The sequence below is a fragment of the Tubulanus polymorphus genome, chromosome 7, assembly GCF_964204645.1.
Source record: "Tubulanus polymorphus chromosome 7, tnTubPoly1.2, whole genome shotgun sequence".
NCBI classification, from domain to species: domain Eukaryota; kingdom Metazoa; phylum Nemertea; class Palaeonemertea; order Tubulaniformes; family Tubulanidae; genus Tubulanus; species Tubulanus polymorphus.
The window spans coordinates 20,145,295-20,172,111 of NC_134031.1; the positions used below are offsets into that span (position 1 = coordinate 20,145,295).

Here is a 26,817-nt window from a genome sequence, read left to right on the forward strand (position 1 = left end):
TTTGAAAGTTACCGTTTAAGATCACTAGAATTTGTATTAAGAAATTGATACATTCTTTTCCTAAAACATTTAGGATTTCACCCTAACGTATCCGATAGCCTCAACTTGTCCGCATGTCATCATTTGAACGGCAAAATCATTTTCGACGTTGGTCTCCGAAAACAAATAGAAAATCTAAGACAATTGGCCATTCTGAATGGAGGTAGTAGCTATACCGTTCGTGTATTTACGTAAGGTTTTTTATCAGGATCGAATTTAACATCGTCGTCATTTTCCATGTATAGAATGCGCTAACGGTACGAGCCTAGATTTATCAGATAAGCAACATGCACCAGCAACAAAATCAACAGGATGGTCGGTAATTCAGTTCTTGTCATCTACGTATGACGTCAGCGATGTTCTGTTCGCTCTCATCAAACATATAGCTTTGCACCGCGTGGTTGTCATATACGACAGAACGTGGCTGGGTAAGTGTGAATCAAAACTATCAAATGTTGTATCCATTCGTGGTGTGATAGAATAGCTAAAAACCCACAACGTAACAATTTTCAAAAATGAAAATCTCAAAAAAGGGCAAAACACTTCAAAAAAGTGCTTTATAATGCAATCGTTTCGGCCAATGAAAAACAAGACGTTATAACGATTTCGGTAGCGTTATAAAGAATGGTATTTCCATTGAATTCGAGTAACTCATGTATAGGTCGAGAAAATCTGTGCTCTGTGAAAAATGTTGGCGTTAAGTGAACATTGGCATTAAACAGGATGGTAGCGTTATAACCGACTTTGACTCTATTTATCAAATCAAAAAGACGACATTTTGTCCTCTCACTCGTATATGTAAAGTGCTCGCATCACGATCGTTCACGTGAAAGGTTAGGAACCGAATTTACGCACTTTTATTATAGGATCGGTTGCGAAATTCATACGTGATCTGCGACCCAACACGCGCGCGGTGACATTCGAGATTTCTGACCGGACCGACTCGACGAATTCGTCAATCAAAAACATCATTTCACGCGTTATGTCTAGATGTGTTCCCGCGTACCGGCTGTTTGTTTTACTCGCCGACTCTACTGTCGTTACAGAAACGATAGATCAGGTGAGATATAACTGAAAATGGAAAAAAAACTAAATTTTGTAGCTGCGAAACAACTGTCAATCATAGTTTTTCTCCTGGTGTTTTCAATTGATCTTGAATACAGATTGGACCACTATTAGGTTCTTCTCCTCGTCGTATCTGAGTCAATGCTCTGATGAGAATTACGTTGTCTGGTTCAAGAAAGGAAAGTTCCTTTTCTTATGTATCATTTTAGGCGAGTCTAAGTGGTTTACTACATAATCGTTTCTATTGGATCACAGCCGGCGATGAACTGCTCACGGATCCGATGCTGCCCAAATTCAGTAATATACTACAAGTTTTGCCGTTGATTGAATGTCAAGATTATCGACGTGCAACAATTTCAAATGAAACTAATAACCTGGTAAGTTTTTTTTTCGACCGAATCATTGCACCGAAATCAGACAACGATCTGACGTGACACCATGGCTTCATTTTTCTACTTTAGCGCGAAGAAATGTGGGCAACATGTATGAGGCAAGACAGTTCTATTACTGCTAAGTATGAAATTTACAGTAGTTTTACCGACAACAGCGGTATCACCAAATTCCGCAAAACATGGCGGTGGTCGATCAAGGAAAAACAGTTCATCGCCAACAAGACGGAGAACAATGTGTTTATGAACAAACACAGAGCTATCTACAATCGACGTCTTATCGTTACTTCACAACTAGTCTGTATGGTTTTAAAATTATTTCATTTTTCTAGATTGTTTCCAGTTTTTACGCATGAACTATGAACTAATTTACAGGCGTGGCCGACTGTGATTAAATACTACAATAAAACCACAAATGAAACTCTCTGGGATGGCTTCTGTTTCCAGATACTCAGAGAAATATCGAAGGTTTACAATTTCAGGTGAACAAAATTTTGTCTTCACTTTCGTCAATAAAAATCAACAACTCGCCTCAATTGATAATTTTACTCTCAAGATGATTCTGTATTTTATGGACTTATAGTATGTTTGATATTTTTTCTTTCGGAGTTTTGACGTGATTCAACCGCCCGATAATCAGTGGGGAGCCCAAGATGAAAATGGACGCTGGTCAGGGATGGTCGGCATGGTCATGAGAGGGGTATGAATTTCATTCTACAGCAAACGGTGTTGTAAATCAAAAGCCATCGTATATTCTATTGTCTGGACTTCTAAATACAGAAATACAACGTCATTAAAAGAATCTTGCTCGTACACTAGTTACTAGTATAAACCCCACCTCTTAATCGTTCTATATTCATTAGTAAACCTGCCTTTCCAGGAGGCTGATGTCGCCGTAGGGCCGTTTACTATCACGGACCTTCGAGAGAGGTTCATAGACTTCACGTATCCATACGCGGAAGCAGGGCTTACACTCGTGATGAAAAAACCGCAAGAACAAAACAAAGCTTTCAAAATATTGAAACCTCTGAACTGGCGAGTCTGGTACCTGATACCGTCGATGATGATCGTGGTCGGGATAGTGATACACGTAGCGACGCTGATTAGTCCTTTTGACCGGAGACAGATCGCTAAAAGGTTCGAACGCAAGTGTCCGAAGAAAGCGAGAAAGAAGAGTAGCCTAGAAAATACTATATGGTTAACGTTTGGTACTATACTCGAACAAGGTTCGTGAATGATTTACATCTATTTTGGAGATATTATACTACACCGGATCATCCCTTTCACGACACTATTCCAATATTCAATTCTATTCCAAAAGGAGCTGATTTCTATCCGAAAGCACAGTCCGGCAGAATAATGGTAATGTGCTGGTGGTTTTTTACTATAATCATCCTCGCCACATACACCGCTGATCTTGCAGCCTATCTAACTGTGCCCGATATTCCGGCACCAGTGAACAGTTTGGAAGAGCTTCTCCTTCAACATCGCGTACAACCTATAACTACCACTGGTACTAGCACCGAGTCCCTATTCAAGGTATCTGTTCCGAGTATCGATGTATTGACTTATTTTTCGCGTGGGTTCGATTTCGAAAATCATATTTATAGTGATGTTTCTTCTTTGTCGTGATAATTTTCATATTAAGACATACATGTTTTGTAGGGTGCGACTGATGGAACAGTGTATTCCCGAGTCGGGGATCGAATGAAGACTATGCCCAAAGTTTATAGTATGGAGGAAGCGACGGAATACGTAGATCAAGGAAATTGGGTTTATATCACAGACACATCCACTGCCGACTATGTAGTCAAGCATCCATGTGGACAATACGTTGTAGCCGATGAAATCTTCTACATCACAGGATATGGTTTTGTTTTACCAGAGAATTCACAACTGAAAGAAGCCTTTGATGAAAGGTCTAATTACATTCGACTGTTATGTTTTTCTGTTCTTTATCTAACTGTATTCCTGAATAATCAATTTTGAATATCGCGCCAGCTCAAACTCGTCGGCCCTCCTTTATTCTACATCATGTATCCATTCGTTTCAGAATTATTCGACTGCACCAATCGGGTCTCTTGAAGAAATGGAACGATGCTTGGGCAGCAATGGACAGCGATTGTAAGGACGACACAATTCATGCAGCCGTAATTAACCAGGGTATAGATCTAGAAACTATCATCGGACTTCTAGTTATACTAGGATGTTCTATTGGTCTAGCATTATTAGTGCTCGGTTTTGAGGTAGTCGTTTTTAATATGAAACAAAGACGGCTGAAAACTATTTCGGAATCGTTCGGGCGTCGTCGCCAGCGTGCGGACAACTCCCGCGGTGAATGTGGAGTCGAGCTACAGCATGTGAACCGAATCGTATGGACAGATCATTCGTTATACTGATTGACTTAACAAAAACCTTTTATTTCGTTTCTTGAATAGAAATTGTTGTTATCTTCTTCGATTTTGTTATCCACAGATGGGATGTAGTTTCAACTAATTTTGTTACACAATTTTATGTTAATTGAATGAAGAAATATGTATCTTATCCATAAAAGGTGCGTTTCAAAAGGATGAAATATTTCGTGTTACGGTCGTTTCTATTTCTACCTTAAAGTAGAAACAAATGATAAAAAAAAACTGATGCTTATCAACCCTTTACTTTTGGTGCAGACTTGAGCACGCCATAGCATGAAAAGGTTGTCTCTCTCCCCACATCTGCTGGATGCATTGTCTCAGTACGTCATCATAGAACTGCAGCTTATGTAGAATTGTTCCGTGAGATAGCGATGAATAAATACTAGGTCGTTCTGTCAAAGGGGCTCCTCAGTATCGTGGCACTGATCAGTTTTCGAAGATAAGAACGTATAACGTTGAAACATTATTCGAAAAACCATTGTCAGCTTTTTTATTCTCTTATTATGTAACGTAATTTATTCATCAACGACTGTACAATCTATATCTTGTTTATATACAAATCATAATCCAACTGTACAGACAGAATATATACAACTACTAGATCTTCAATCGCATCGGCGACCAGCGTAAAACTCCCCCAGTTCAATATCAGGTTTAAGTGATGTATACGTCAATCGGATACAGATAAATGCAACACAGAAGGCTCACGAGAATAACACCGATTAACTAGTACAGTGGACCTACACAATTCAAAAAAAAACTTTGCCCGCTTTTCCAATTCCAATTACCAAGCTCCAGTTCCACTAGGTATGAGCATCTATTTCATTTTGAAGAATTCTTATTTCCAGTGGTAGTACAAACCCCCTGTAAAATTAATATCGGCAATGGTTATCAAATGAATGCGTTCAACACGATTAAAGAACATCGACGGTATCTACTTTTTAGAAATATCTCGAAAACGACACCAAAATATTATACACGTCATAAATATTTGGGTCGAATTGTTATTTCCGTGAATTACGTTGTAAGTAAATACACATGAAAACTCGTAAAAATCCAAACAGTTCGTAGAAACGATAGTTTGTACTGTTTCGACTCTCGGAAATGTAATGTTTCGTCGTTAGAGGAACATTTTTAATTTATTGATACACCGCAAAATGTTATCTATAGTTTAAAGCGTCGTGTCCCGAATACTTACTTCTTACAACGTGCAAGTAGATACTCTTCACGGAATCACGGAATTCACAAGTGTACCATCCAGAGTTTTGCACGGTAGCGTTCATCAAATTATAAGTTACCATTTTTTCACCAGATTCTGCAAAGGAGTAAATTGATGTTATTCAGTCCCGTGTTATTCGCTCGGTGAACGTCAGGCGTTTCACTGAACAGGGCCGAAAAAATCATGTGAAATTATGCTTATGATAACCATACATACCTAATACCTCTTCGCGGTCATTTCTTATCCGGATGTCGAGATGTCGCAATTTCTTTGAACTCTGACAGGTGAAGGTCACGTTCGTTCCTTCAGTGACCCAATTATAGGATGCTTCAAATCTCACTGCAAAACAACAAAAATTGGACAACTTAAATGAAATATTTGGTTACGTAATGAGTACCGTATACTGATAGTAAAATAATGTTCTCGACTTGTATATACTCAGAGTACACAAACTTACAAAAATCGAATGCATCGATGATATTTTTTGTCCTAACAATTTCGCCGTCTGTATCCAACAAGTTGCATCGTATTGGCAAGTTGTTACTGTTAATACTGTTTATCTTGATAGTCAGTTTTCGCCCCGGTTCACACTTATTCGGTGTTGAGCACTTATCCTCGGTATAGACAGTGTTTCCAGCGCTCACTGATAGTGAGTAACTCGACGTCATCAAGCTGCTCCGATCTCCGATAATTCTTCGTCTGCAATGTACTTCGACTTGGTCGCCTTCGAATGGATTTCTGGGTGTTATTCGTGTTGTTAGTCCCCCTATATTGAAATATACGCCATTATTTCCTTGTTTTACAAAAATCCTTTGCTTAAGAAAAGTTTCTTTAATTTCAATTTTACATCTATTTTAAACCTCGTTTATATTTCATTTCGTGATGATATATATACATATATATATATAACGAACTATATGTAAACTTACCAATTTTAACATCGACCGGGGTTGATCGGAATTCGTTGAATTCGCACCAGTATTGTCCGGAATGTTGCAAGCCTACGTTCCGCAAACGAATTTGAGAAATTTTCGAAGTATTTTTCACACTTTTTATGTTCGAGTTCATCTCTTTATTCGGAACGAGCAGGTTTTCCTTGAACCAGAAATGCAACTGACTGTTGGTTCCTGGAAGTTCGATCAGTTTTGTACAAGTTAGATCGATGAATCCACCCTCAGGAACATTACTACCGGGCCGCGCTTCTAATGCCAACTTCTCTGTAATCATAAATAACCAGAAATTACAATTTTAATTCCCAGAACCGATTGCGAGTTAATTTTTGAAAGAAAGATGATGACTCTGGAAAAAGTGTTTCTCAATTCGACCATTTATGTTTATGAATTATAGATGATTCTAGACTTGCAGGTTTCATTTAGATTTCTTACCAATTTTAAAATCAATTGATCTGTTTATTGATCCGAATTCACAAAGGAAGTTTTCCTCATCGGCGAGTTTTATGTCGGATATTACAGCGCACAACTGCCGTTTGAAATCTGTTTGTCCCTTGCATTTGACGATAGCGACTTTTCTGCGACTTTTAAGCGATTTACCGTCGTAGGCTAGAATTTCGAAAGGTTCATGTTGAATCAGTTTCATAGTGCTGCCTTCAAACCGATCTCCGTTGTAAAGGCATTCGATTTCCAAACTTCCACCAACTCGCAATATTTCAGGTCGGGTCGTAACGCTGAGACCAGATGCCGTGGATCCTGCTGTGGCTACTGAAAAAACGACGCCGTATTCATAGGATTTCAATAACAGCATATCAAGAATCACAATTTGATAGATAAAATACATTTCGATAAATCCATTAACAATGTTTAAACATCCAACTAAATGTGTATCTGCATGTACGCATGGCATACACAACTGTCATTATCATGGCCTAGTTGTCCGTAGATAGTAATACGTATTTAGTCTATTTGAAATTATGATTTTTTTAATTGCTTCCGAAACAAATCAAGAGATACTGCAATAATTAATACATTTTACACGATCTCATGATGTAGACAGAAATGAAATCATCAGGTGCAATTTAACGGCGATTATAAAGGCGGTTTTGACCTTAGCAGAATAACCTATTGTAACATTATGAGATATTATCGCGGTTTTTTACTATATATATATATATATATATATATATATATAGTAAAAAACGGCGATAATATCTCATAATGGTACGACAGATTTCTCCCCCTGATAACGAGCATTTCGTTTACAACAAGAGACTTAGTGTATCGACTATGTTTTCCGTCGCTCAGGTTGGGTTTTCCGCAATCTTAATCGGGAATTCCAATGAAAGCGAGTGTAATATGCACTGCGTGAGAAATACCGAGGAATATTGCCGCGATGTGAACGGCTGTGTCACCGTTTATTTGGTTAGACAGTTATTTAGTTCAGAAGTTCACTGTCAAATCGCTTGAAACGGGTTCACAACAAGATATGATTTATAGTTTGTATGAAGATAATACAATAAAGTCGGATAATGCATTGTCTGAAAGTCTCCTCACTAAAAACTAAATTATTTGAGTCTTACCTGTCAATGCTGTCACCAATACACAGGTTCCCAGTACAATTCCGATGTTTTGTCTTCTCATTCTGAAGTGTTGTGTGCTCGTTCTAAGGCTTGCGGTTGACTGATATGTCGATAAACCACAATGCTGTAATATATATCACGTTTGGTTTGGTTTTTCCCGTGTGCTATGTTTTGCTGCGGGTTTTTTTTCAGCACCAGCGCTACTTCAAACATCAGATGATTAAGAATTTCTTTTTTTAATCGAATCAATTAAATCAATTGTATCTATTCAATTCAACATGCGTCAATTCGTCACTGATTCAACTTCCTCTTGCAGACTCATATCATCCATTCAAACGACAATACGTATTGGAATTCACACCACAGTTAAATTTAAAGTTGAATTACGTGTTCCACTTATACCTGTTTCCGCGTTATAAAAGATGAGCTTTTGTGATTAATAAGTTTTTGTTATAGATTTAATGACGACATGCTGTGAGTCAGTATGAAATGATTAGTAATTCCTTGTTTACCTTATTTCCTAAACTAGCAAAAACGATGGAAATTATCGCGCGATGAGTGCACTTCTATTGTTATTCACTATGACATGATGTTCTTATTGTACGTGTCATCGAAATAAACAATAAATGATAATAAACGAATTGGCAATAAAATCAATTAAAAAACCCGAAAATTGATTCAAATAAGAGAAACCCCAATAAGCAAAACGTCTTTGTTTTTCAATTCCACAAATAGAATTTTTACTTCGTTTTAAAATTGTACATAATATGGGTGAGTTTTTCAAAATCGATCTTTCTTTCAAAGAAATTCATGAATTTCTTTCATATTTGTCGAAAAATGCAGTTTTTCCACATACATCTAACGTTGATTAAACCCAAAAGAGTTCGTGTAGATCAGCGTTTCTCATTATATAGAAACATTCTCAGACAAAGGTGATCCCATTACAAGCAGATATTCTAGATGCGATTCTGAGAACTTTGTTAACAGATTTATTTGTTCCACGCCAAGGATATAATGATATTTTTTCTCTCCTTTTCAACAACAAGAAAACAACAAATGAGTAAGACCCGTCACTTCTCCCTCAAGAAATATATACAAGATAATTATTCACATTTTAAACGAAGAAATAAACAAAATATACACATATATACTGTAAACACAATTGCATTGTACGGAAATACATCGCATTTGTTGCGATTCTGTGATTCATACAACTGCTGACTCTGAAACGAGTTTATTAGAGTCCATGATATAACCAGAGAAAAGAAATGAACAACGAAAAACATCATTAGTCAATCAAAATAAGTCCTAGCAAAAAGATGTTCCCAGATTCAACTGTTAGAATTAGATGCGGAACTCATAAATATTTTTAATGAGCAATGTCATCTGAAGTCAGTTACTTCTGAACACGTGGTCGCTAGCGATATGGTCGACAGTCTCGAATCCCGTAATTCAATCACGAAACTACTGTCGTTGTTATTCGGGCATTTCGCGGCGTTTCTACCGGTCGCTTCTTCTTTGCTGCAGCGTCCGCCGAAACGACGCCTTTTTAACAACTTGTATACGCGACGATTGCAGACGAATGCGATGAATATGAACAAACCCTGAGTACAGTTCGTAAATGTGAACAGAATGCCCAAAATATGTAAAGTGTAACAAGTAACGGGCGTCGGTGATGTAGTAAACCCGCTGACTAGTGCCGACGCGATACCGAAAATCCAATTAAAACCCATAACTGTAGATATTCGCACGTAGACTTTCAGGTTGTTTTCTGCGGGTAAAGTCGTCACAGAACTCCTACGAGTTTTTGTTTTAGCCTTAATTTTGCAGGCTTTTATCGCGATGACGGTTCGCGCGAACATTAAAGCATTCGTTAATAAAATAACCAGGATAGGCATACCGAATGAGATCAGAGTGGCTTTTGGTTCCTGTATCCAGCAGACTAGTTGATCGTCTACTTGTTGTAGTTTTTCCACGCATGTTTCGTTTGTCGGACATTTTACCGGCTTCGATATAAACGTCCCGCGTCGTCGACCGTAGCCGAAATAGACTCCCATCTCTTCGAAATAATCGACGAAATCAAGGATACAACATATCGTGATGATGATAGCCGGGGTACCCCATGCGTATAGAGAATACCTACGAAAATGGGTGGATCCGTGATTTTTTAGTCTAACCAGGAATTTACAAGCCGAAAATGTCTTATACGCGTCGTAAGACATAACGTTCGTCCAAAAGAACATGGCTAGAAACAGATAGTGCATTACGATAGCGACCGTAGTACAGATTATTGGTTGGTTTTCCGACTGCACAGATCCGAACAGAAGGCAACATTCGGCTGGAAGTAACGCCAGAATCAGGTTGATCGTACACCAACCGGGCACGGTGCGTAACGGTTTCAATAGCGCGAAAGTGATCAAAGTTAGAATTAATGCGAGGAGCGTAAGAGAACCTAGAACTAATGTGCCGTATGTCTGCACCAGCACGAAAGTCATAGCCTCTGGTACGTTGCACACCAATCGCGAATTATATAGATCTGTAGGGCGCGAACCTCCGCCGATGTCCTGCATACAAATTTCAACCGAACCGTTATCTTTGAATTCGTATTGATCCAGCGTCAATAAAATATCGGAATATTTCAACGATCGATTATTCTCCAGTATTTTGTATTCGCCGAACTTCAGTTTGATTCTGGCGCAAGAGGAATCTTTTATTTTGGGCATTTTTTCGCAGACGAACACGAAACCGGTGATGTCGGAGTCCCACATTGTACCGTGCACAACCACAGTCAAGTCGAATTCACCTTCGCAGTAAGACTTTGCCGTCTTATTGATATGCACTTCGGTTACGTTTCGTTGTTGCTCGTCGGACCATTTAAACGTCAAATAGAAATCGTTGTCCAGATACATCCGTTTGTGTCCGTTTTTACACCAATCGAGAAGCGACGGATTTCTGTCACCGGTCATCGAACTGTCGTTCTTAGAAAACTCGTCGAACGAAAAACTTAGCTCTGTATCAGTGACATTTATCGTTCCGACATCTTCAAAAAAGTCCTGTCGATCTTCGGAAATCCCGTCAACGTCGACTTTCAGAGAGAGTTCAGCCTCTAAGAATCCTCTCTCTTCAATTCTATCCCGATCTTCATCTTTAACCAGCATCTCAATAGACGATATACGTTCCATGCTTACATTAAATTGACTACTCATTTCATTTAGTAAATAGTATTCCATGTCATCTTCGTCCAACTTCGTCAGTTCTTCGCCTCTTATTTGCACTTTACATCCTACTGACAGCGATGTCGGAGGTTTACTCCCGCAATCCGGTTCTTCAATTATCAAGTCCGGACGCAGGCATTTACCGTTTATAGGTTCGAAACCGGGCTGGCAAATAACTTTCCGACACTTTCTCTTGAACGGGTCGAAAATCTCGTCCGGGAAACAGTTTTTGCCAACAGAACCGGAGCCGCTAGCGCTGCTCGTCAGCAAAACGTGCGATCTTCCATCGAAGCCAAAGTTCATGAGTAAGGCGAATGATATTGAGTACGCTTTCCCTGGCCTCATGTCCGTCGATATTGTTGGCGGTGGTATACTTGGATAAACAGGCACGCGCCGTCTGGTGCGATAAGTTGGTGGTAAGATTTCTCGTTCAGGTGTCATCGATGTAAAAGAAACAAAGAGCTCTTGACTGAGTTCATTCATGTTGAAGCTCCCGATCACCTCTGTTACCTCCCGTGGATGGCAATGTTGAAGTTTCGTATCCTTTCCTGGAATAAGCGCGCTTTTGCGACCGAAATTTATACCCAGATATTTGAAAAGCTCGGCATCTTCGGTATTTCGATATTTGAAAAAGTCCGTGAATGACACATCTTCGCACAGAGCTTCTCGAATCCAAACGGCCACTTCGCTGGCAAAATTACAACTGGCGCAAAACATATTTCTGTACGTCATTCCTTTATCGTCTGTTACTGGAAGGTCATCGATAACATCGTCAGACTTTTCAATATGACAAGCCGAATAGATACGTCCCATGAAGACGTCAGTTTTGGACGGCCATTGCGGTGAGCAATATTGTATGTATTGAAAAGGTAAGATGCCTTTGTAATCTAACATTCGAACGCATTGAGGAAATCTTTCAATTTTTCTCGAGTTTTTCACATCGATGAGTAGATCGCTTGAAGAAGCGAGTAGCAATGCAACGTCTCTTGTCGAAACTGCGCCAGGCGCATCGGCCAAACTTGGACAAAATCTCGCTACTCTGCGACAACAATCAGTATGGGAGCAGTGTTCCGAACAACAGCATCTTAAATCTTCTGGACATTGATCGGTGCATAGTTCATTGCATAACTGTTCAGAACTCACGTCTTCGATTTTTCCGAGATCGGCGTTTCGATTTTCATGATATAGTAATTGACACTGGACGACAGCGCTGATATAGAGAACGATCATGAGGAGCAGAGATTTAGCAGCCATTTTATCAGAATGTTCACGGAGTTAATGGGAAGTCGCGTTTACGATCGGTCCGGTATCTAAAAACGCCTGGAACTTTATCTAGCGAGGGTCGTGTTGGAATGAACATCGAATTATTGAAATATATCAGACTGGGGTCTATAACCTATCTATAACCACGACAGTGCGATAGTGCTTTCATGTCTGAAAGAATGCTTGAAAATCAAGATGGCAATGTAGTATTTAACTACATTGAAAGGTCTGACTAGCTTTTGATTTGCATCCTTTTTTCTTTTATTACCAGCTGTGTGGGTTACGTTTGACATCCATAAGATGAAATCCATTCGATTTTCAAATACGACAAAGTCCGTTATAAAGACATCATGTTCAATGCCACTGCTCATTAAATGTCAACTTTTTCAGACAACAAATTTGCACAATCTACGTAACTCGAATTCAATGAAATCATTCTCTATAACGCTGTCAAATTTGTTATAACATATTTTTCTTTGGTCACAATAATTTACTCTATTCAACCAGAGTGTCAAATTACAACTCTGAACTGAATCCCGATCGCTATGCCTGGTGAATTATGCTATTGTATTAAGGACACTATTCGGAATCCCACCGGTGTCCTCGCAGAACATTTCAATTTAAAAGCTTCACAGAAATCAAGCAAGTAGTTTTGAACAAATGGTACAATTCCCACGAAACAATAAACACCAGTTGACCTACGCGGCCATATTTCAGTAGCTTTTGATATCTGATAAAACATCTCAGATTTCAACTGAACCAATTTAAGAACAGTTAACTGTACAACTTTAAAAGGGATTTCAGACATTTTGTTCAAATTAAAGGAGTTCCAAGCAGCTTTAAAAGCAGTTTTTAAGGAATCAAAGAGTCGTGCTGGGTTCCCTATCGTCGATCTCGTCACTGAGTGGAAGCTCCCGAAAACACCAACAACCGGAATCCGCTTTGTTTCGAGATAACCATAACAAACCGAACCACTTTCAATTATCACATGAACTCCTTTTATTTAGTAAATTCAACAGCTCGTCATCAAAATATCAATTATGAATCATTACAAATGATCGCAACAAAATTCAGGGATGAAACAAACCACAATATATTCATACTTGAACCGGATTGAATTAAAATTTACAAATTTCTGTCATAATCAATAAGTCAAATTACACGGTATTCTTGAATACCAAAATATCAATAATATCAAAAGAAAATCTAACAATAACTCAGGCAGTACAGTAGATTCCGCTCAAATCGAATCTGGCCAACTTTCATTAAACTGTTTAACACAGATATTTCATTGGAAATATCTTGCCGACCCCATACAAGAACTCCTACAAATTTTTCGCAATCTTAAATAGATTCGACTTTGAGCGGTGTTGTAGCACCAAAATATCGGTTATTCATGGTTTTGAAACTATTTTCATCGCAGTGAAATGCACCTTTTTAAGACCATATTCGTAAATACGTGGAAATAACTACAATTACAACGAATTTAACACAAAATATCAATCAACTCATTCATGGAAAACAACAAGATTCTAGTCTTTTAGAAGGACGTTCATTCTGTATTAAATTGATCTCTCATAAAAAATCTTCCACCATTATTCTTTTATAAACACACATTGTACAGGCGCGGATCCAGGAGAGTGCTTTAGGCGCTAGAGCACCCCCACCCCTTTGAAAGATTTCCTTTGCATTATTTATTTTCCTTTCAAAGTACAAAGTACATTTACGTGCGAGAGATGATCAAGCAGTGCTTAAAAACGCTCAGAATGCATGAAAATGAGACGAATTCTGAAGAATTTTCTTGGGGATGAATAGCAAAGAGCACCCCCAACTTTGAAAATCTTGGATCCGTTCCTGTTCCCTGTTGTACGCAACCATTTTATATATATATATTCCCATCTAATATCATCCTACAGCGGAACCTAATAACAATATATCATTCAAATATCAATACCGGGTACAGAGGTCGTATTCAATGACATCATTTCAATAACTGGTGATGGTTTTGCTCGTGATGAATACAACAAATATTTGAAAGAAAAAGTAAACGGAGGAAGAAATATTTTAAATCCAGCGTTACAAATCATATTTGATTTGTTTTGCTGCGAATGGAAGTCACAGCTTTTGCAGGTTTTTAAAGAGTTTTTTTTAAATATTAATACCGAATCAATTTAAATGGCATTGAAAAAAAGTTAGGAGTAAGGTAGGTAGGACCAGCACAAGCGATTGAATCGTTTTTTTAATACCACCGGTCATATAGCTCTGTTGTCAGCTGAATGATTTCCGATTGAAGTTTATTCATCTCGTCGATCATTCCCATTCGGTCGTTCCGGGAGGTTTCGCCGTTAAGTCGTACATCACCCGCGATATTCCCGGCACAGTCAGTATCTGCGACACCATTTGCTCAATGACCTGCAAGTCAAACCGATGAATTATGATTTTTCGATTAAAAAGGCACGTTTTTGAAATACGAGGACATTTGTGTCAGTCCTATGATCTACAATGACAAAGCGCCAAATAAGACTTAGTCAATGGAATACTGATAAGCTCAGACATAATTGCTGTGGTCTGATAAATATTATATACACATGTACCGGTAGATTTAATGGACTTGTTTTGATAAATGTTATATAGCTTTATTGGACTTGTTTTAAAAACAGGAATTTGTAAAATGCGGTGAAGACGCACTAAAGTGGTCTGCCCATTATTCAACATTCTGGGGTGAAATTTCTAAAAGTTTTCAAATTATCTCCAGCGTTTTCGGGTATTAATGAATCAGCAAAGAAATGGGTAAGATTTTTTTTCTACTGACCTGTACAGGCACGTGTTTACCGGGAGTAGCAGGAATACCGGTCATGAAATCGGCCGTAATGAACGTGCGTAGCACAACAGATCGCTGGCAGGAAGGCAGACGTAGAATAGGATCGCGATCGAAATGTATCGGCACTAACACTACAGGCATCTGACTGATATTCGATGAAAAACCTAAATAACATCCGACATAAAGCGATTTTAAATTAGCATTCTCAAAACCCTTATTCGATATCTTTATTTAGATGAAATGATGCGACTAACCTGAATCGTGCAAAACTTTATTTGCGAGGCAATCGGCTTGTCGTAGCACGCTGAGTACACCCTGTGAGAGGTAGGTCGGAGTTACATCCTGTACCTGATCATTTATCATCGGCCCAAATACATATACAACCCTAAACAACAACAACAAACTAATGAAATAAAAGTTTCAAATATTTCTTAACTCCGTGTCAGTAATACCTAAGTTGTACCATTTCAAGTGATTCTCAAATGGACACCGTGGACCTGAACCCCTAATTAACTCCGATCCTTGGCTCAAATAGAGATAGGAATTGGCTTGCAACCACACAACCAAAAGGATCGTTTCTTTCCATCACTTCTCTTATGAAGTACGGTAGGCACTATTACCCCAAGGGTTGAGTTGGCATCTACCGGGTACAAGACTGTAATAGCGACATGTCCAAAAAGCTCAAACACGACCCATGTAAAAAACACTGCAATACCCAATAACGTCAACATAGTTTCCTAATAAGAAATAGTCTCACTCTTACCGGTTTATATTGTGACAAACTTTCGGTATAATTTTCGCCAAAATCATGAGATCGTTCCAGTCTGGTTGACCATCTTGAGACAGAGCTGCCACATAGCTGTAGGATCTGTGATCACCCTGAAAAATAATGACAATAATGAATGAATTTACGACTTAATAACCGTAATCGGGAAATAATTTCATTGTAATCAGAGTTTATCTTACCTGTACGCCGACCGTTCTAATGGGTAATAGAATACCGCTTAATTTGTGCGTTTTAGAAATTCTTAACAGCGAATCTTTACAGTTCGTTGACAGGGCAGCGTTGAGACGATTCAGCAGTGAATGGGGCTACAAAATATAGATCATCAAAACCCTAATTCTTCTCACACATGCGTTAACGACTGCTCAAAAGAGATCAAAAGGTTTACCCTTTCAACGGCGACATGGTAGTCGCACATTATTTTCAGTAAGATATTCGTTTCGGCGAAATCCTTCTCGCTAAATGCTTCTTCGGCGCATATCACACGAATAGCCAGTCCGGGACCTGAAAATTAGCTTCACTTCAATGACACGAATCTATTACAAAGTTCCATAGTCAGCAGGACTTAGACTAAGATCAGTCAGGAGCGTCAAAAATTACTTATTTTCGTGTACTGAAAGAACTGAATGATTATGCGCACCTGGAAATGGATGTCGATGAACGAGTTCCGATGGAAGACCTAAATCTTTCCCAATTTGTCGTACTTCATCTTTATGGAAGTCTTTCAGTGGTTCGACGACGCGACCTTGCTGTCGTAGAGCGCGAACCAACTCGGTATCGTTATGATGGGTTTTTATTGCATCTGCTTTATTACTCGCTAAATTTGAAGCGCTTTCGATCAAGTCGGGTCGAAGGGTGCCTGAAAGATTTACCGAAGATTATGAAATCACTTTTCCGTACGTTTAATCACGAGCAAAATCTCTAAAATGGAAATGAATGTAACAAGTGAATAAAGAATAAGTAAGAAATCCTAGTGTTACACACCTTGTCCTAAATATACATCTTCTGGTTTTAGATTAAGTTCTTCCACAACTTCATTTGCAACCTGTTTATTGACAGAGTGCATCATTACGGTAACCTACACTACACTTTTATCAGCAGAACCGATACAAATTGAGTGATTTGAGAGATAGAGCGCGCCGCCAGATCAGTTAATTCTGGATATTAGGGAATTTAAAGGAGAAAATTTCATATTTCGTAGAAGCGTCTGCATCACCTTCATATCCTATTTAAAAATCTGTGTCCAAACTGTACTACTGATTTAGGCATAGTCTACTGTACAATTGCCTATCAAAATTGAAGGGGTTTTAGAGAAGTTTCGGGCATTTTGTCTAAAGGAGTTTCAAGTCACCCTAGAAGCATTTTTTCAAGGAATCAAGTAGTTGTAGGAAGCCTGTATTTAGTGCGACATGTTACACTATATAATTGATACGTACTGTCATGAATGTATCTCCTATAATTCTTCTTTTCTCCTCCGGATCGACAGTTTGATTCAACATTTTAGTTTTGCGTTTTCGAGGCGTCAAATCGTTCGGACTAATCGCCATAGTCGTCGTAGCTGTGTAGAATGTATGAGCTGCCTTAATCACTGAAATCAGATCAACAAATCCGTGGGAACACTGGGTTTCTACTGATAACAGGAATTTCAGATTCAGATGTTACTCACCTCTCACTTGTAAACCGAGACGACTCAACGACTGTTCAACGTTTTGACTTTCGTCTTTTCTCATGAAGCCGTTGTCGATGTGAATAGCGATGATTTGATCGGGTTTTAAAGATTTATGAAGTAAAGCGGCACACACCGTTGAATCAACACCACCACTCAGCAGCAACTAAAACACACTGCTGTATTTAATACACTGATACACTAAAATTGCCCCAGCTTTGAGGAAGCTTTCTTTTTTTAGAGACTAAAATGAATGTTTTGTATTCAGTGTTATGCTATTATTTTCAGATGAGTAGATATGTTGCTGGGAATTTGTAAAAGATGCTTAATTCATTCACAGGCCGAAAAGCCTAATTGCTATGGGAATCATTCAATATATAGGCAATCAATGAAAAATATCTTCAGCATTAAAATTTAATACTTTTAAAATACAAATACATAAAGGGTGACTACACTGCTACCTTATAACCCGATAGACAAGACAAATATTTTTTCAGTTACAGTTAATGATATGAGACAGATATTTACCAAAACTTTGTGATCGCCAACAGTTTCTCGTATGTACTGTATACAAGACGCTTCGCGACTTTGTATCGTGTAGTTACCGTGACAACCAACGACGTTGAACAAAAAGTTTTTGATCATATCGCATCCGTTTTCAGTGAGATCGACTTCGGGATGAAACTGTACGCCGAATAGTCGTGATTTCTCATTCGCGATACCTACAGCAAAAAAAACATCACAGAAATCACAATTTAACCGACATTTTATTAACATATTTTCTATGAATAGCCATTAGTGGATTATCAAAAACAATGACCTAAAATAAAACCAATGATAAGGCAAGCAAACCCAAGTGATGATGGGGTCTTGAGGGCAATCATGATGGTCATACCGTTTTCATAAACATTTGTGAAGTTTTTCTAAGTTTATACATGAAATGAACCAAAATTTGAAGTCATAATAAATAATTTTACTTTTTTCTATGTCCACTTTCAACAAACAATTCACTGAATTTTGAGAGGAGTGAATTTCGGAACTAAACTTTTTCTTTAAATCATTATTTAGATATGAAACTGGATTGACGTTTTGATAGCTCTTTTACCTGCGATAATATCACCGGAATAGGCAACAGGATTGAGACCTTCACCGACAATACAGATACTGTCTCCATGCGTCAATAGAACCTCTTGTTCAGCCTTCAATCCACTGAACAGCGAACATTTGTTGTCAACTTTAATCGTAAATTGTCCATCTTCCCGCGTGTTCTTCTTCTCAATAGTCCCTTTAAACTCTTTATTCAACATCTGAAATGGAAACAAAGTTCCTTACGAAATATCTACCAATATTTCACAGTTTGAAATGGATAATAATTGGGCTCAATCGATACATCAGTAGATATAATATCTCTCTAGGAGACTCAGTCCAACCCGGATGAACATTCTAAAATAACTTTTCAAACTCACCTGCATTCCATAGCATATACCTAGAACCGGTAAACCACATTTAAACAGTGCAGGATCGTAAACAGGTGCATCTTCGGCATATACAGAGTTCGGCCCACCGGAAATAATAATTGCTCTAAAATGAAATGACGTTTTGAATTATGCCTTACCACTGGTTTTTTATAGATCAAGGGTCAGGTTTCAAAAAAAATGTTCAACTCTTAAATTTCGAGTTAATTTTCTTTGACTAAGATTAAAATCAAGGCCACATCACTCACACCCATTACTTACTTATATCCATTCTCCTTCAGCACAATAGCAGTTGTATCGAGAGGAAGAATGTCGGTATCAACCTTTAATTCCCGAACTTTACGATCGATTACCTACAGAGAGAGAACACAACAAATAAACAGCAATAACAAAGCTTTCAAATATCAAGTCTGAATCGTCAGAAAGCCCTAATAATGTGAATTTTACTTAAAGACTGTTTTCATACCTTCCCATATTGTGCTCCTGCATCTAAAATAGCTATTTTCTCATGGTTTCCGAGGCCATTTGTGTATTCCATCACACCAGGGTATACAAAACCCAATCTATAATGAATTAAATTGTTTCATTTAGTCGACAATAATATGAATCATTCGATTCAATCCTCTAGTAGCTAGGGGTTGTTCAAAGGCCAACGTGCACAGGTTAATTTTCGTCCCAAAGTTTTGGGACAAAGCTTCCTGTATTTCAGCCTTTAAAACACCATCACCATACCTCAAACTGACTGTTGCCGATGGAAGAAAATCTGGACATTTGGCATGATAAGAATCCCAATAATTACATATTGTTAAAACTAATCTACTTCAAACAAGCAACCCAGACAATAAAATGCCAATCAATTGTATACACACCGTTTATCAAACCAGGTTGTCCTCATTACTGAGATGACACAAATATGCAGGTTACTGATATAACATGAATCCAAGTGATTCAAGAAATATTCATAAAAGCTTGGTTTTTAACACTCTTCAATATGCATTTGACCTAATATCAAGACTGTCCCCTTATGTACGAGCTCGTAACGATTCTACTTTTTAGACAGTCCAATACTCTGTAACAACTTTTAGATTTTTCAGGTTTTTTGAGGGGTCTTAAACATATGAACCCGGAGTCTAAGGGCTACTCTGCACGTTGGGTTAGGCTACCACGGCAAGATATTGAGTGGTCCGTCTGATGTGAACGGTGGGCGATGCTGTAAAACTAACTAATGTTACACGCAAGTGACTGAACGTTTGCGGCACAGACTATATTTCGGGAACGGAACTCCTGTAAAACGTTTTCACTTTCGATCAGCGCAACAGATCAGCACGACAGCGCAATATACTCGTTCTGTGATGGATAAAGCATCACAAACAATATCATCATGACGTTACCTTAGTAAAATAGCAGTTTATATTGAAGTATTATACAAAATTCCGAGTCTCACACGCGGGTTAAACAGTGCTGCCACCTTGCGCACGTACCTACAACTTTTACTAATTTATACTGGATTTATTTTAACAAGACGGCGGAATTAATTTTGTAATTAACTCTGAACATAATCAGGAAGAATTAGAATTTATGTAGATCTTTTAAATCAAATAGATTTTATATTCTATGATATAGCTACGGTAACTAATGTAAACAACAAACCCGGAAGTCAGTGTGCCGTCAAGTTGGAAAGTTGATGTTTTGATCGATTTACAAATTACCTACTGTCCACGGAGGAGAAGCGAACGGATTGAACGGTAAATTGAAAACACTTTCGGTATCCCTGCATTTCTGATTGCAAAATTAGTTTAATATCAGTTCTTTCAACTTCTTTCATCCATCCAATACCGGTAAGCCTATATCGTGGACGTGGTAGACCCTAATGTTGGTAGGCCTAGGCACTGGCCTACCTCTCTTAAGATTCAAGATAGAGTGATCAGCATTTTTGGTAAGGTTATTTGAACCCGAGCGTATAATCAATCGTGTTATTTTGTATTTGCAGATAACAAAATGGATCAAACGCAGACAGTAGATTATTTGACCAAACGTCCCAGGACTCCTAACACTAGATATACTGAACTCACACATGAACAGTTGTGCAATATCAAAAATGTAAAAAATCTGCTAATGAAAAAATTCAGGTACCAGCATCGATATCACTTTCTATTCTCCATGATCTTCATTTCAGGATCCGCATCCATTTTTCCATTGTTCGAAGCCAGACGGACCTCCAATCTACGGAGATGGAAGGGAAGGCGGACGTTTTTATAACGACCGGTACGCGATGGGGATCGCGAGTGAACACAACGTCCGAGGGCCGTCTCTTTCACAGCCGTTCATGTACATAACCGAGAAACATATCCGCGATCCTCCCGCAGAGCATAACTCATCCAGACTAGGAGCTGCATCTACGTGGGGACCTGGAAAAGCTGGCGAGTGTCCAGTTATCTTCAACCTCGTCATTATTTACAAGAACTCTGAGATTAGAATAAAATAATCTTTTATTTTCTGATATTTTCAGGTGAAAGAACAATGCGACATTTCATAGCGGAAGATAAAAACGACTACGGTATGATAGATTGTTTACGAAGACATCCGACAAATCAACCCGGCAATATCATATTCAAATATGGCAGGCCTCATCACGGCTATTATGCCCAGAAAAATCCATGTTAGTATTCATAACCACCAAATCAAACACGGCTGAAACACTACTTCAATTTCAGATCAGTTTCTAAATGATCGGATATTTTCACATCGGTATAAGCCCATCCGATTATAAAAGCTTACCACCAACAAATACGACTGATCTCAACTTTAACCCGAGGGTTAACTCAATTGAAAATGAGTTAGTCCCAGGGCTAAAGTTAATTCTAATCTATAAAACTGAGCTCTGGGTTTTACAATTCAGACCACTGCATTAAAGGAACAGTTCATTTAAAAAGCCACAATTCCATTCAATTTCTACTCGACAGCTATGACTACATGGTTTGACTCGTCATGCCCGATGAATGAAGCTTCCATTATGGTCGTTCCTGAATCGAAAACGGTTGACATGTATAAAGCAATATCGGAATACGAACAAGCCAAGTGTACACAAAGCCCTGGAGCCGAGTGGCCCGGATTCACTGAATATACCGATCGATATCTGCTACATTCAAAAACAGAATCTGCATTAACTGGGTTAGTTTTTCCATTCTCTATTCCTCCTCACAAACTTTAGTCACATTATTTACTATCATGACGCCCGAGATATTAATATCGTTGTAGGCTTGAAACTAAGGAACAATACGAAGAAAATTCATCCTCAAAGACAGGGACGCCGTTGCAGGAGAAAACTGTACGGATAGAGACTCCAGCTGATTACCAGCAATCAGAACCAATAGCTGTCTGTAATTAAAACTTTTGTAGATATCTAAAACAGCTTAAACCTATAGTCTGTCTGTCCGTCCGTCCGTGCATTGATTGACTGTGATTAATTATGTTTATAGAACGTTTGTTTTCAAGACGAGCACAAACTCTTGATTGAAGTGGTCTAAAATAGTGACGGTTTTGGATGATAATATATTGCTAAAACAATCAAACGAATGCTTGTGCTTTTCTAATTAAGAGTCTCTACTGAGGCAATCATCTTACTAATAGTGGGCGCAATAGATTTTCAGGAATATCTATTTGAGCGTACTGGTAATTTAGTGAAACCTGCTTAATGTATTATTTACTGTTCACATTATCTGAAGAAGGGAAGGGTTCAACTCGTAATCTGTTATTAAATAACTGAGCTAAAAAATTCTGATTTTAACAGTTTTGAAAAAAGAAACATAATCTTTTGCTAATGTATAGTTTCATGCAGATGTGTGAAAATCAAATCATCATTTCAACATTAAACTAAATCAATTTTTGTATCGTTGTTATTTTTTTATGAACATTTCAATAAAATCATGTGCAGTAGTTTAAGTGGCTGTTATATTTGTTATCAAACAAAAAGGCTTTAATCGTTCAACGATGAACCAATGAAATAAACGATTAAAAACGTCAAACTACACCACAAATATTTTCAAGATACCGGTAACTCTAATATAATCACGTGTCATTAGCTAGAGCTTGTCTGATATCTTCAACAGCTCGGTCGATGTCCTCAAATGACGTATGTCGCCCGACGCTGAGTCTTAACGCTTTGCTTGCTATGTCCTTCGATATGCCTATCGACCACAATATATGCGATGGAATATTTTGAGCGTGGCAAGCCGCACCAACACTAGCCTGCACTAACTTACACTTCGACAGAATTTCAGCTCCTTAAATACACGAAAATTAAATCAAAGCATTGATGGATTATGAGGATTTCTCGCAATAGGACACAGTACAACGAATTGTACAAGATTAGAGGATCTCATTCAAAATAATAGTTTGACATCAATGGTATGAATTGAAACTTCATTAACCTGTGAGTCCAGATAGAATAGATACGTTGCAGGTGTTTGGTAGTCTGTCTTTTCCGTTAAAATGAAGGTTTTTTCTGCCAAACATATCCTGTTCAGAAATGAGCATCACAAGATTAATAAATGCACGCAGTTTACTTTTCTGCGAGAATTGCTTTTGGATGTACTTACGACTAATTTTTTCTCCAGATAGTTTCTGACTAGCCTCATGTGACTTGAATAATTTTCGATATTCGCAGTAACTAATTCAGCTGCTTTGCCTAAACCAGCGATCATACCAGTGTTTTCTGTGCTATTAAAAAATTGAATTTAGTCTCCAATAGAATTATACCTTGTTTCTACTATTCCGCCTGGTCACTTATGTGAACTGCAATAAAATTTCATATAGTTCATTTCTACAGCTGCCGAGTCTGTTATGGTTAGTTTGGGCTTACGATACTTCAGCGCGACAGACCTTTCAAATTAGAGTCATTATAAGATTAAGATTATAAGATATTTGTGATACGGTCCCTGTTCCTTTTCGTTGCTCTCCGTTCCATTCCTTGAAGTATCATAAGCCGTTAGCTGAACATAATTTTTTTTCTAAAGTTATACCCAGGGTAGATCGGCAGCCGCCAGGTCAAGTTTTAAGCTCAGATGAGGAACGAAGGTATCAATCTTTTTTAGGTTTATCATTAAACAGTGATGTTATTCGATCTACTGGGTATAATTTGAACTATTTCTTACCCGGGACGGAAGTTGCGTTCCTGTCCCCCACCGTAAAACATCGGAATCAGCGGAGCAGACGATGTTTCACCGAGATCTCGCACGTAAAGCGCTCCGATACGAGGAGCATAAAACTATAAGAAAAAAAAAAAACAATTTCAATGGCAATTTTTTCATCGATCAACAGTGAATTCAAGTGATCCCGATATTCAATAGATTTACCTTATGCCCGACAATAGTTAGATAATCAACTGCTAAATTGTTAACATCAACTGGTATTTTTCCGATCGCTTGTGCCGCATCGGTGTGAATGAGTATTTTTTCGAGACCGGCCAGTTTGAGATTTTCGGCAGTTCTTTTCGGAGTGTGAGTTCGAACTTGTTGACTGATTCCAAAAATAGGCTGTAAAAGTCAAAGACAGCGGAGGATGTAAAAAATTTGTGAAAATACGAATTTCATAAATTTGTAGAATCGAAACGAATAGCATACGAAACTATTATTGCCCCGGGATGAAATGTTTGAAATTTTACTACTCCAAATTATGCGACGACTGCTACGTCAACCTCGGAGAAAATCTATCGATGCCGTGAGATGTGAATCAAGCAGAGTTAACTCTACGAACCTGGATGGATCCGATTTCGTTGTTAGCGAGCATCAATGAAATGAGACACGTATTGGGACGTATACAACTGATGACATCGTCGACATCGATCACCCCGCCTCGAGATATCTGAATCGGTACATAACTTAAATCTGAAATACCAAATAGCGAAAAATAAATTGGCACCCACTCATACATACTTAGGCCATATTTGTTACAACATATTCATTTATCTACAGGGGAAACTCTAGAGTAAGAAAAAAAATTTCCCTGACTTTTCCCTGACCTTTAGCTTTTATACAAAATTCCCCTTACTTTTTTCAAGAAAAATTCCCCTAACTTTTCCCTGATTTCTAACTTTTTCTTTACAAAATTCCTTTTTTTAAAGAAAAAAATTCCCAGACTTTTCCCTGATTTCCAGGTATAAAGTGGCACCACGCCATTGAACCTCTTTGATTCCCAAAAAGCACGTGGCATCTTAATCATAGCACAGACCTCTTACCTATGTCACCTTGATCACGATATTTTTCTAAAACTAATTTCACAGAATCGTGTTCAATATCAGATGAAATCACGTGTGGTTTTAACTTGCTGTTTCTATGATACGATTTTACAATTGTATGGAACACTAAATTATTAGCCTGAAACAAAACAATAAAACAAGTAACAATTATTTAGACTCAATAGCAGGGGATGGGGAGGGTGGTTCTTTCATGCTCATACCTCAGTCCCTCCTGATGTGAAAACTATTTCTAAAACAGAAAACATCATAACTTTCATATGAATATTATTTCATGATGAATAGTCGTAATTAGTCAAATCGAAGTCATTTACCCGATGCTTTGCCATTAATCATTTCAGCTATTCTATCTCTCGACCAGCTAATTACATCTTTTGCTTTTTTTCCTACACAGAAGAGCAAAATATTGCGTAATTGATGAATTACCTATTGCCCATTGGTTAAAAACCAATATGAAATTTGATGGTTTAACCTTTTACTGGTTTGCAGTCGCACAAAAATCTGTTTTGGCATGCCAAAACGGAATTTTTGAGAATTTTGTTTTCTATTCCTCTTTTATTGTAAAAAAGCCAATAATGTTATCCATGTACCATGAGTACGGTGGCAATGAAGAAAAATTTGAATTGAATCCGAATTACCTGGTTCATGAGAACTGCTTGGATTTCCCCAAGCATATTTCAGTGTTTCGTGAATTTTTTCCAAGACCTCAGGTTCTAGTGGGGTCGTGGCATTGCAGTCCAGATATATCATGGTTTTTAACTTCCTACAGCCCTACCAAAACGAATTACGGGGTACCAGTTTTTCACAGTACGTGGTACGGGAGCTCTCGATGACGTCATTGGAAATCCCACGTACTCCCCACGTAAGGTTTCTGAAAGATCCCTGACCCCCATACTGTAAACTATGGAATTCCCATGGGAATTCCTCAAGGGTCATACGCGACTTACGAGTTACGACTTACATTTCACTACTACACGATACGTTTTACGAGTTACTATTTCCTTCGTTACGACTTATCGAGCATCCGAAGGCGCGTTGTTCAACGGACAAGAGTATTTATCGTAGCCGGGCTACATGAATCTATCCTTTTGAACGGTGGGCTACAGTGATGCTGAATAGAGGAGGGGTGCCCGACGGAATGGATATCAAACTTTAACTTTTTATTACAACTCAAACCACATTACAATGGTACATTGGGGATACAGATTATAATTCATATTAAAGATAAAATTCGTTCCACAAAAATAACACAATATATACATATAATAGCACTTTTTGTCCAGTATCAAGATTTCTAACGTGATCACCGTCTATTGAAATTTGGCTGAACCGTCTACGATCAGTAGACAGCTCTTATTTGTCTCACTGACGTTTCTTCAATGTGCTGAAATCACACTCGCCATCTAGTGGACCAGTAAGAGCTGTCTAGTCAGTTCAGCCATATTCCAATAGATGGCGATTATAGAATCATTGAGCGAAAACGTTAATGAGTAGTTGTCATAAGGGGCCGTCCATAAAAGACATCAACGCTTTGGGGGAGGGGTTCAGATTTTTTGGACTTTCGGACAAGGGGAGGGGCGAAGTAAAATCACTCAATCCTCTAATGACTAGTTATCAGATGAAATCTTTATCAAGTGTGAAACGGGTCCATTGCCCGTCGGACAAGGGGAAAGGTCAAGCT

At 38.3% G+C, this 26,817-nt stretch overlaps 5 protein-coding genes across 7 annotated transcripts; 2 read left to right on the top strand and 3 right to left on the bottom strand.

Moving 5' to 3' along the window:
• Window positions 1-390: 390 nt before the first annotated feature.
• LOC141909265 (glutamate receptor 1-like) lies at window positions 391-4,045 on the top strand. Its single transcript, XM_074799655.1, has 10 exons — window positions 391-467; window positions 906-1,099; window positions 1,314-1,481; window positions 1,566-1,790; window positions 1,869-1,975; window positions 2,103-2,193; window positions 2,374-2,719; window positions 2,815-3,032; window positions 3,159-3,412; window positions 3,547-4,045. The coding sequence occupies exons 2-10, from the start codon at window positions 1,022-1,024 to the stop codon at window positions 3,890-3,892; spliced, it is 1,833 nt and encodes a 610-aa protein (XP_074655756.1). The 5' UTR covers window positions 391-467; window positions 906-1,021; the 3' UTR covers window positions 3,893-4,045.
• Window positions 4,046-4,378: 333 nt separating this feature from the next.
• Window positions 4,379-7,802, bottom strand: LOC141909033 (uncharacterized). Of its 2 annotated transcripts, none has more exons than XM_074799362.1 (7): window positions 7,660-7,802; window positions 6,512-6,844; window positions 6,056-6,343; window positions 5,584-5,892; window positions 5,343-5,465; window positions 5,106-5,222; window positions 4,379-4,771 (listed from the first exon to the last, which is right to left on the bottom strand). In XM_074799362.1, the coding sequence occupies exons 1-7, from the start codon at window positions 7,718-7,720 to the stop codon at window positions 4,746-4,748; spliced, it is 1,257 nt and encodes a 418-aa protein (XP_074655463.1). In that variant the 5' UTR covers window positions 7,721-7,802; the 3' UTR covers window positions 4,379-4,745. The 2 variants fall into 2 exon arrangements, with proteins under 2 accessions (XP_074655463.1, XP_074655464.1); XM_074799363.1 differs by having other exon boundaries at window positions 6,512-6,841; window positions 7,660-7,773.
• A 5,333-nt stretch (window positions 7,803-13,135) lies between these two features.
• On the bottom strand, window positions 13,136-20,352 carry LOC141909029 (GMP synthase [glutamine-hydrolyzing]-like). Its single transcript, XM_074799355.1, has 16 exons — window positions 20,275-20,352; window positions 19,350-19,446; window positions 19,145-19,236; window positions 18,875-18,989; window positions 18,514-18,715; window positions 17,937-18,130; window positions 17,409-17,574; window positions 17,179-17,330; window positions 16,727-16,787; window positions 16,383-16,601; window positions 16,131-16,246; window positions 15,925-16,050; window positions 15,722-15,837; window positions 15,213-15,343; window positions 14,950-15,122; window positions 13,136-14,549 (listed from the first exon to the last, which is right to left on the bottom strand). Exons 2-16 carry the CDS (start codon window positions 19,419-19,421, stop codon window positions 14,448-14,450), a joined length of 2,037 nt encoding a protein of 678 aa, XP_074655456.1. The 5' UTR covers window positions 19,422-19,446; window positions 20,275-20,352; the 3' UTR covers window positions 13,136-14,447.
• Window positions 20,353-20,519: 167 nt separating this feature from the next.
• On the top strand, window positions 20,520-22,281 carry LOC141909038 (uncharacterized). The gene is made up of 6 exons (XM_074799368.1): window positions 20,520-20,628; window positions 20,874-20,983; window positions 21,060-21,303; window positions 21,393-21,542; window positions 21,847-22,054; window positions 22,142-22,281. The coding sequence occupies exons 2-6, from the start codon at window positions 20,882-20,884 to the stop codon at window positions 22,269-22,271; spliced, it is 834 nt and encodes a 277-aa protein (XP_074655469.1). The 5' UTR covers window positions 20,520-20,628; window positions 20,874-20,881; the 3' UTR covers window positions 22,272-22,281.
• Window positions 22,282-22,806: 525 nt separating this feature from the next.
• Window positions 22,807-26,092, bottom strand: LOC141909034 (selenocysteine lyase-like). 2 transcript variants are annotated; one of them, XM_074799364.1, is made up of 10 exons: window positions 25,775-26,092; window positions 25,451-25,522; window positions 25,340-25,368; window positions 25,119-25,257; window positions 24,638-24,768; window positions 24,238-24,417; window positions 24,037-24,149; window positions 23,482-23,602; window positions 23,314-23,401; window positions 22,807-23,166 (listed from the first exon to the last, which is right to left on the bottom strand). In XM_074799364.1, the coding sequence occupies exons 1-10, from the start codon at window positions 25,884-25,886 to the stop codon at window positions 22,952-22,954; spliced, it is 1,200 nt and encodes a 399-aa protein (XP_074655465.1). In that variant the 5' UTR covers window positions 25,887-26,092; the 3' UTR covers window positions 22,807-22,951. The 2 variants fall into 2 exon arrangements, with proteins under 2 accessions (XP_074655465.1, XP_074655466.1); XM_074799365.1 differs by lacking the exons at window positions 25,340-25,368; window positions 25,451-25,522.
• Between the last annotated feature and the right edge of the window lie 725 nt (window positions 26,093-26,817).

What these genes read in the sequence shown, in the direction of transcription:
- LOC141909265 (XM_074799655.1), top strand. Translation starts at nt 1,022, where the DNA reads ATGTCTAGATGTGTTCCCGCGTACCGGCTGTTTGTTTTACTCGCCGAC. An exon ending in CAAATGAAACTAATAACCTG is followed by an intron (nt 1,482 to 1,565) that starts GTAAGTTTTTTT and finishes TTTCTACTTTAG; the next exon opens with CGCGAAGAAATGTGGGCAAC. An exon ending in TCGAAGGTTTACAATTTCAG is followed by an intron (nt 1,976 to 2,102) that starts GTGAACAAAATT and finishes TTTCTTTCGGAG; the next exon opens with TTTTGACGTGATTCAACCGC.
- LOC141909033 (XM_074799362.1), bottom strand. Translation starts at nt 7,720, where the DNA reads ATGAGAAGACAAAACATCGGAATTGTACTGGGAACCTGTGTATTGGTG. An exon ending in ATTGGTGACAGCATTGACAG is followed by an intron (nt 6,845 to 7,659) that starts GTAAGACTCAAA and finishes TCGTTTTTTCAG; the next exon opens with TAGCCACAGCAGGATCCACG. An exon ending in ATCAATTGATTTTAAAATTG is followed by an intron (nt 6,344 to 6,511) that starts GTAAGAAATCTA and finishes TTATGATTACAG; the next exon opens with AGAAGTTGGCATTAGAAGCG.
- LOC141909029 (XM_074799355.1), bottom strand. Translation starts at nt 19,421, where the DNA reads ATGGAATACACAAATGGCCTCGGAAACCATGAGAAAATAGCTATTTTA. An exon ending in TCTCGGTTTACAAGTGAGAG is followed by an intron (nt 17,331 to 17,408) that starts GTGAGTAACATC and finishes ATCTGATTTCAG; the next exon opens with TGATTAAGGCAGCTCATACA. An exon ending in AGATGTATATTTAGGACAAG is followed by an intron (nt 16,602 to 16,726) that starts GTGTGTAACACT and finishes TAAATCTTTCAG; the next exon opens with GCACCCTTCGACCCGACTTG.
- LOC141909038 (XM_074799368.1), top strand. Translation starts at nt 20,882, where the DNA reads ATGGATCAAACGCAGACAGTAGATTATTTGACCAAACGTCCCAGGACT. An exon ending in TTATGCCCAGAAAAATCCAT is followed by an intron (nt 21,543 to 21,846) that starts GTTAGTATTCAT and finishes TCTACTCGACAG; the next exon opens with CTATGACTACATGGTTTGAC. An exon ending in ACAGAATCTGCATTAACTGG is followed by an intron (nt 22,055 to 22,141) that starts GTTAGTTTTTCC and finishes ATATCGTTGTAG; the next exon opens with GCTTGAAACTAAGGAACAAT.
- LOC141909034 (XM_074799364.1), bottom strand. Translation starts at nt 25,886, where the DNA reads ATGATATATCTGGACTGCAATGCCACGACCCCACTAGAACCTGAGGTC. An exon ending in AAGCAGTTCTCATGAACCAG is followed by an intron (nt 25,523 to 25,774) that starts GTAATTCGGATT and finishes TCTTCTGTGTAG; the next exon opens with GAAAAAAAGCAAAAGATGTA. An exon ending in GATTAATGGCAAAGCATCGG is followed by an intron (nt 25,369 to 25,450) that starts GTAAATGACTTC and finishes TTTCTGTTTTAG; the next exon opens with AAATAGTTTTCACATCAGGA.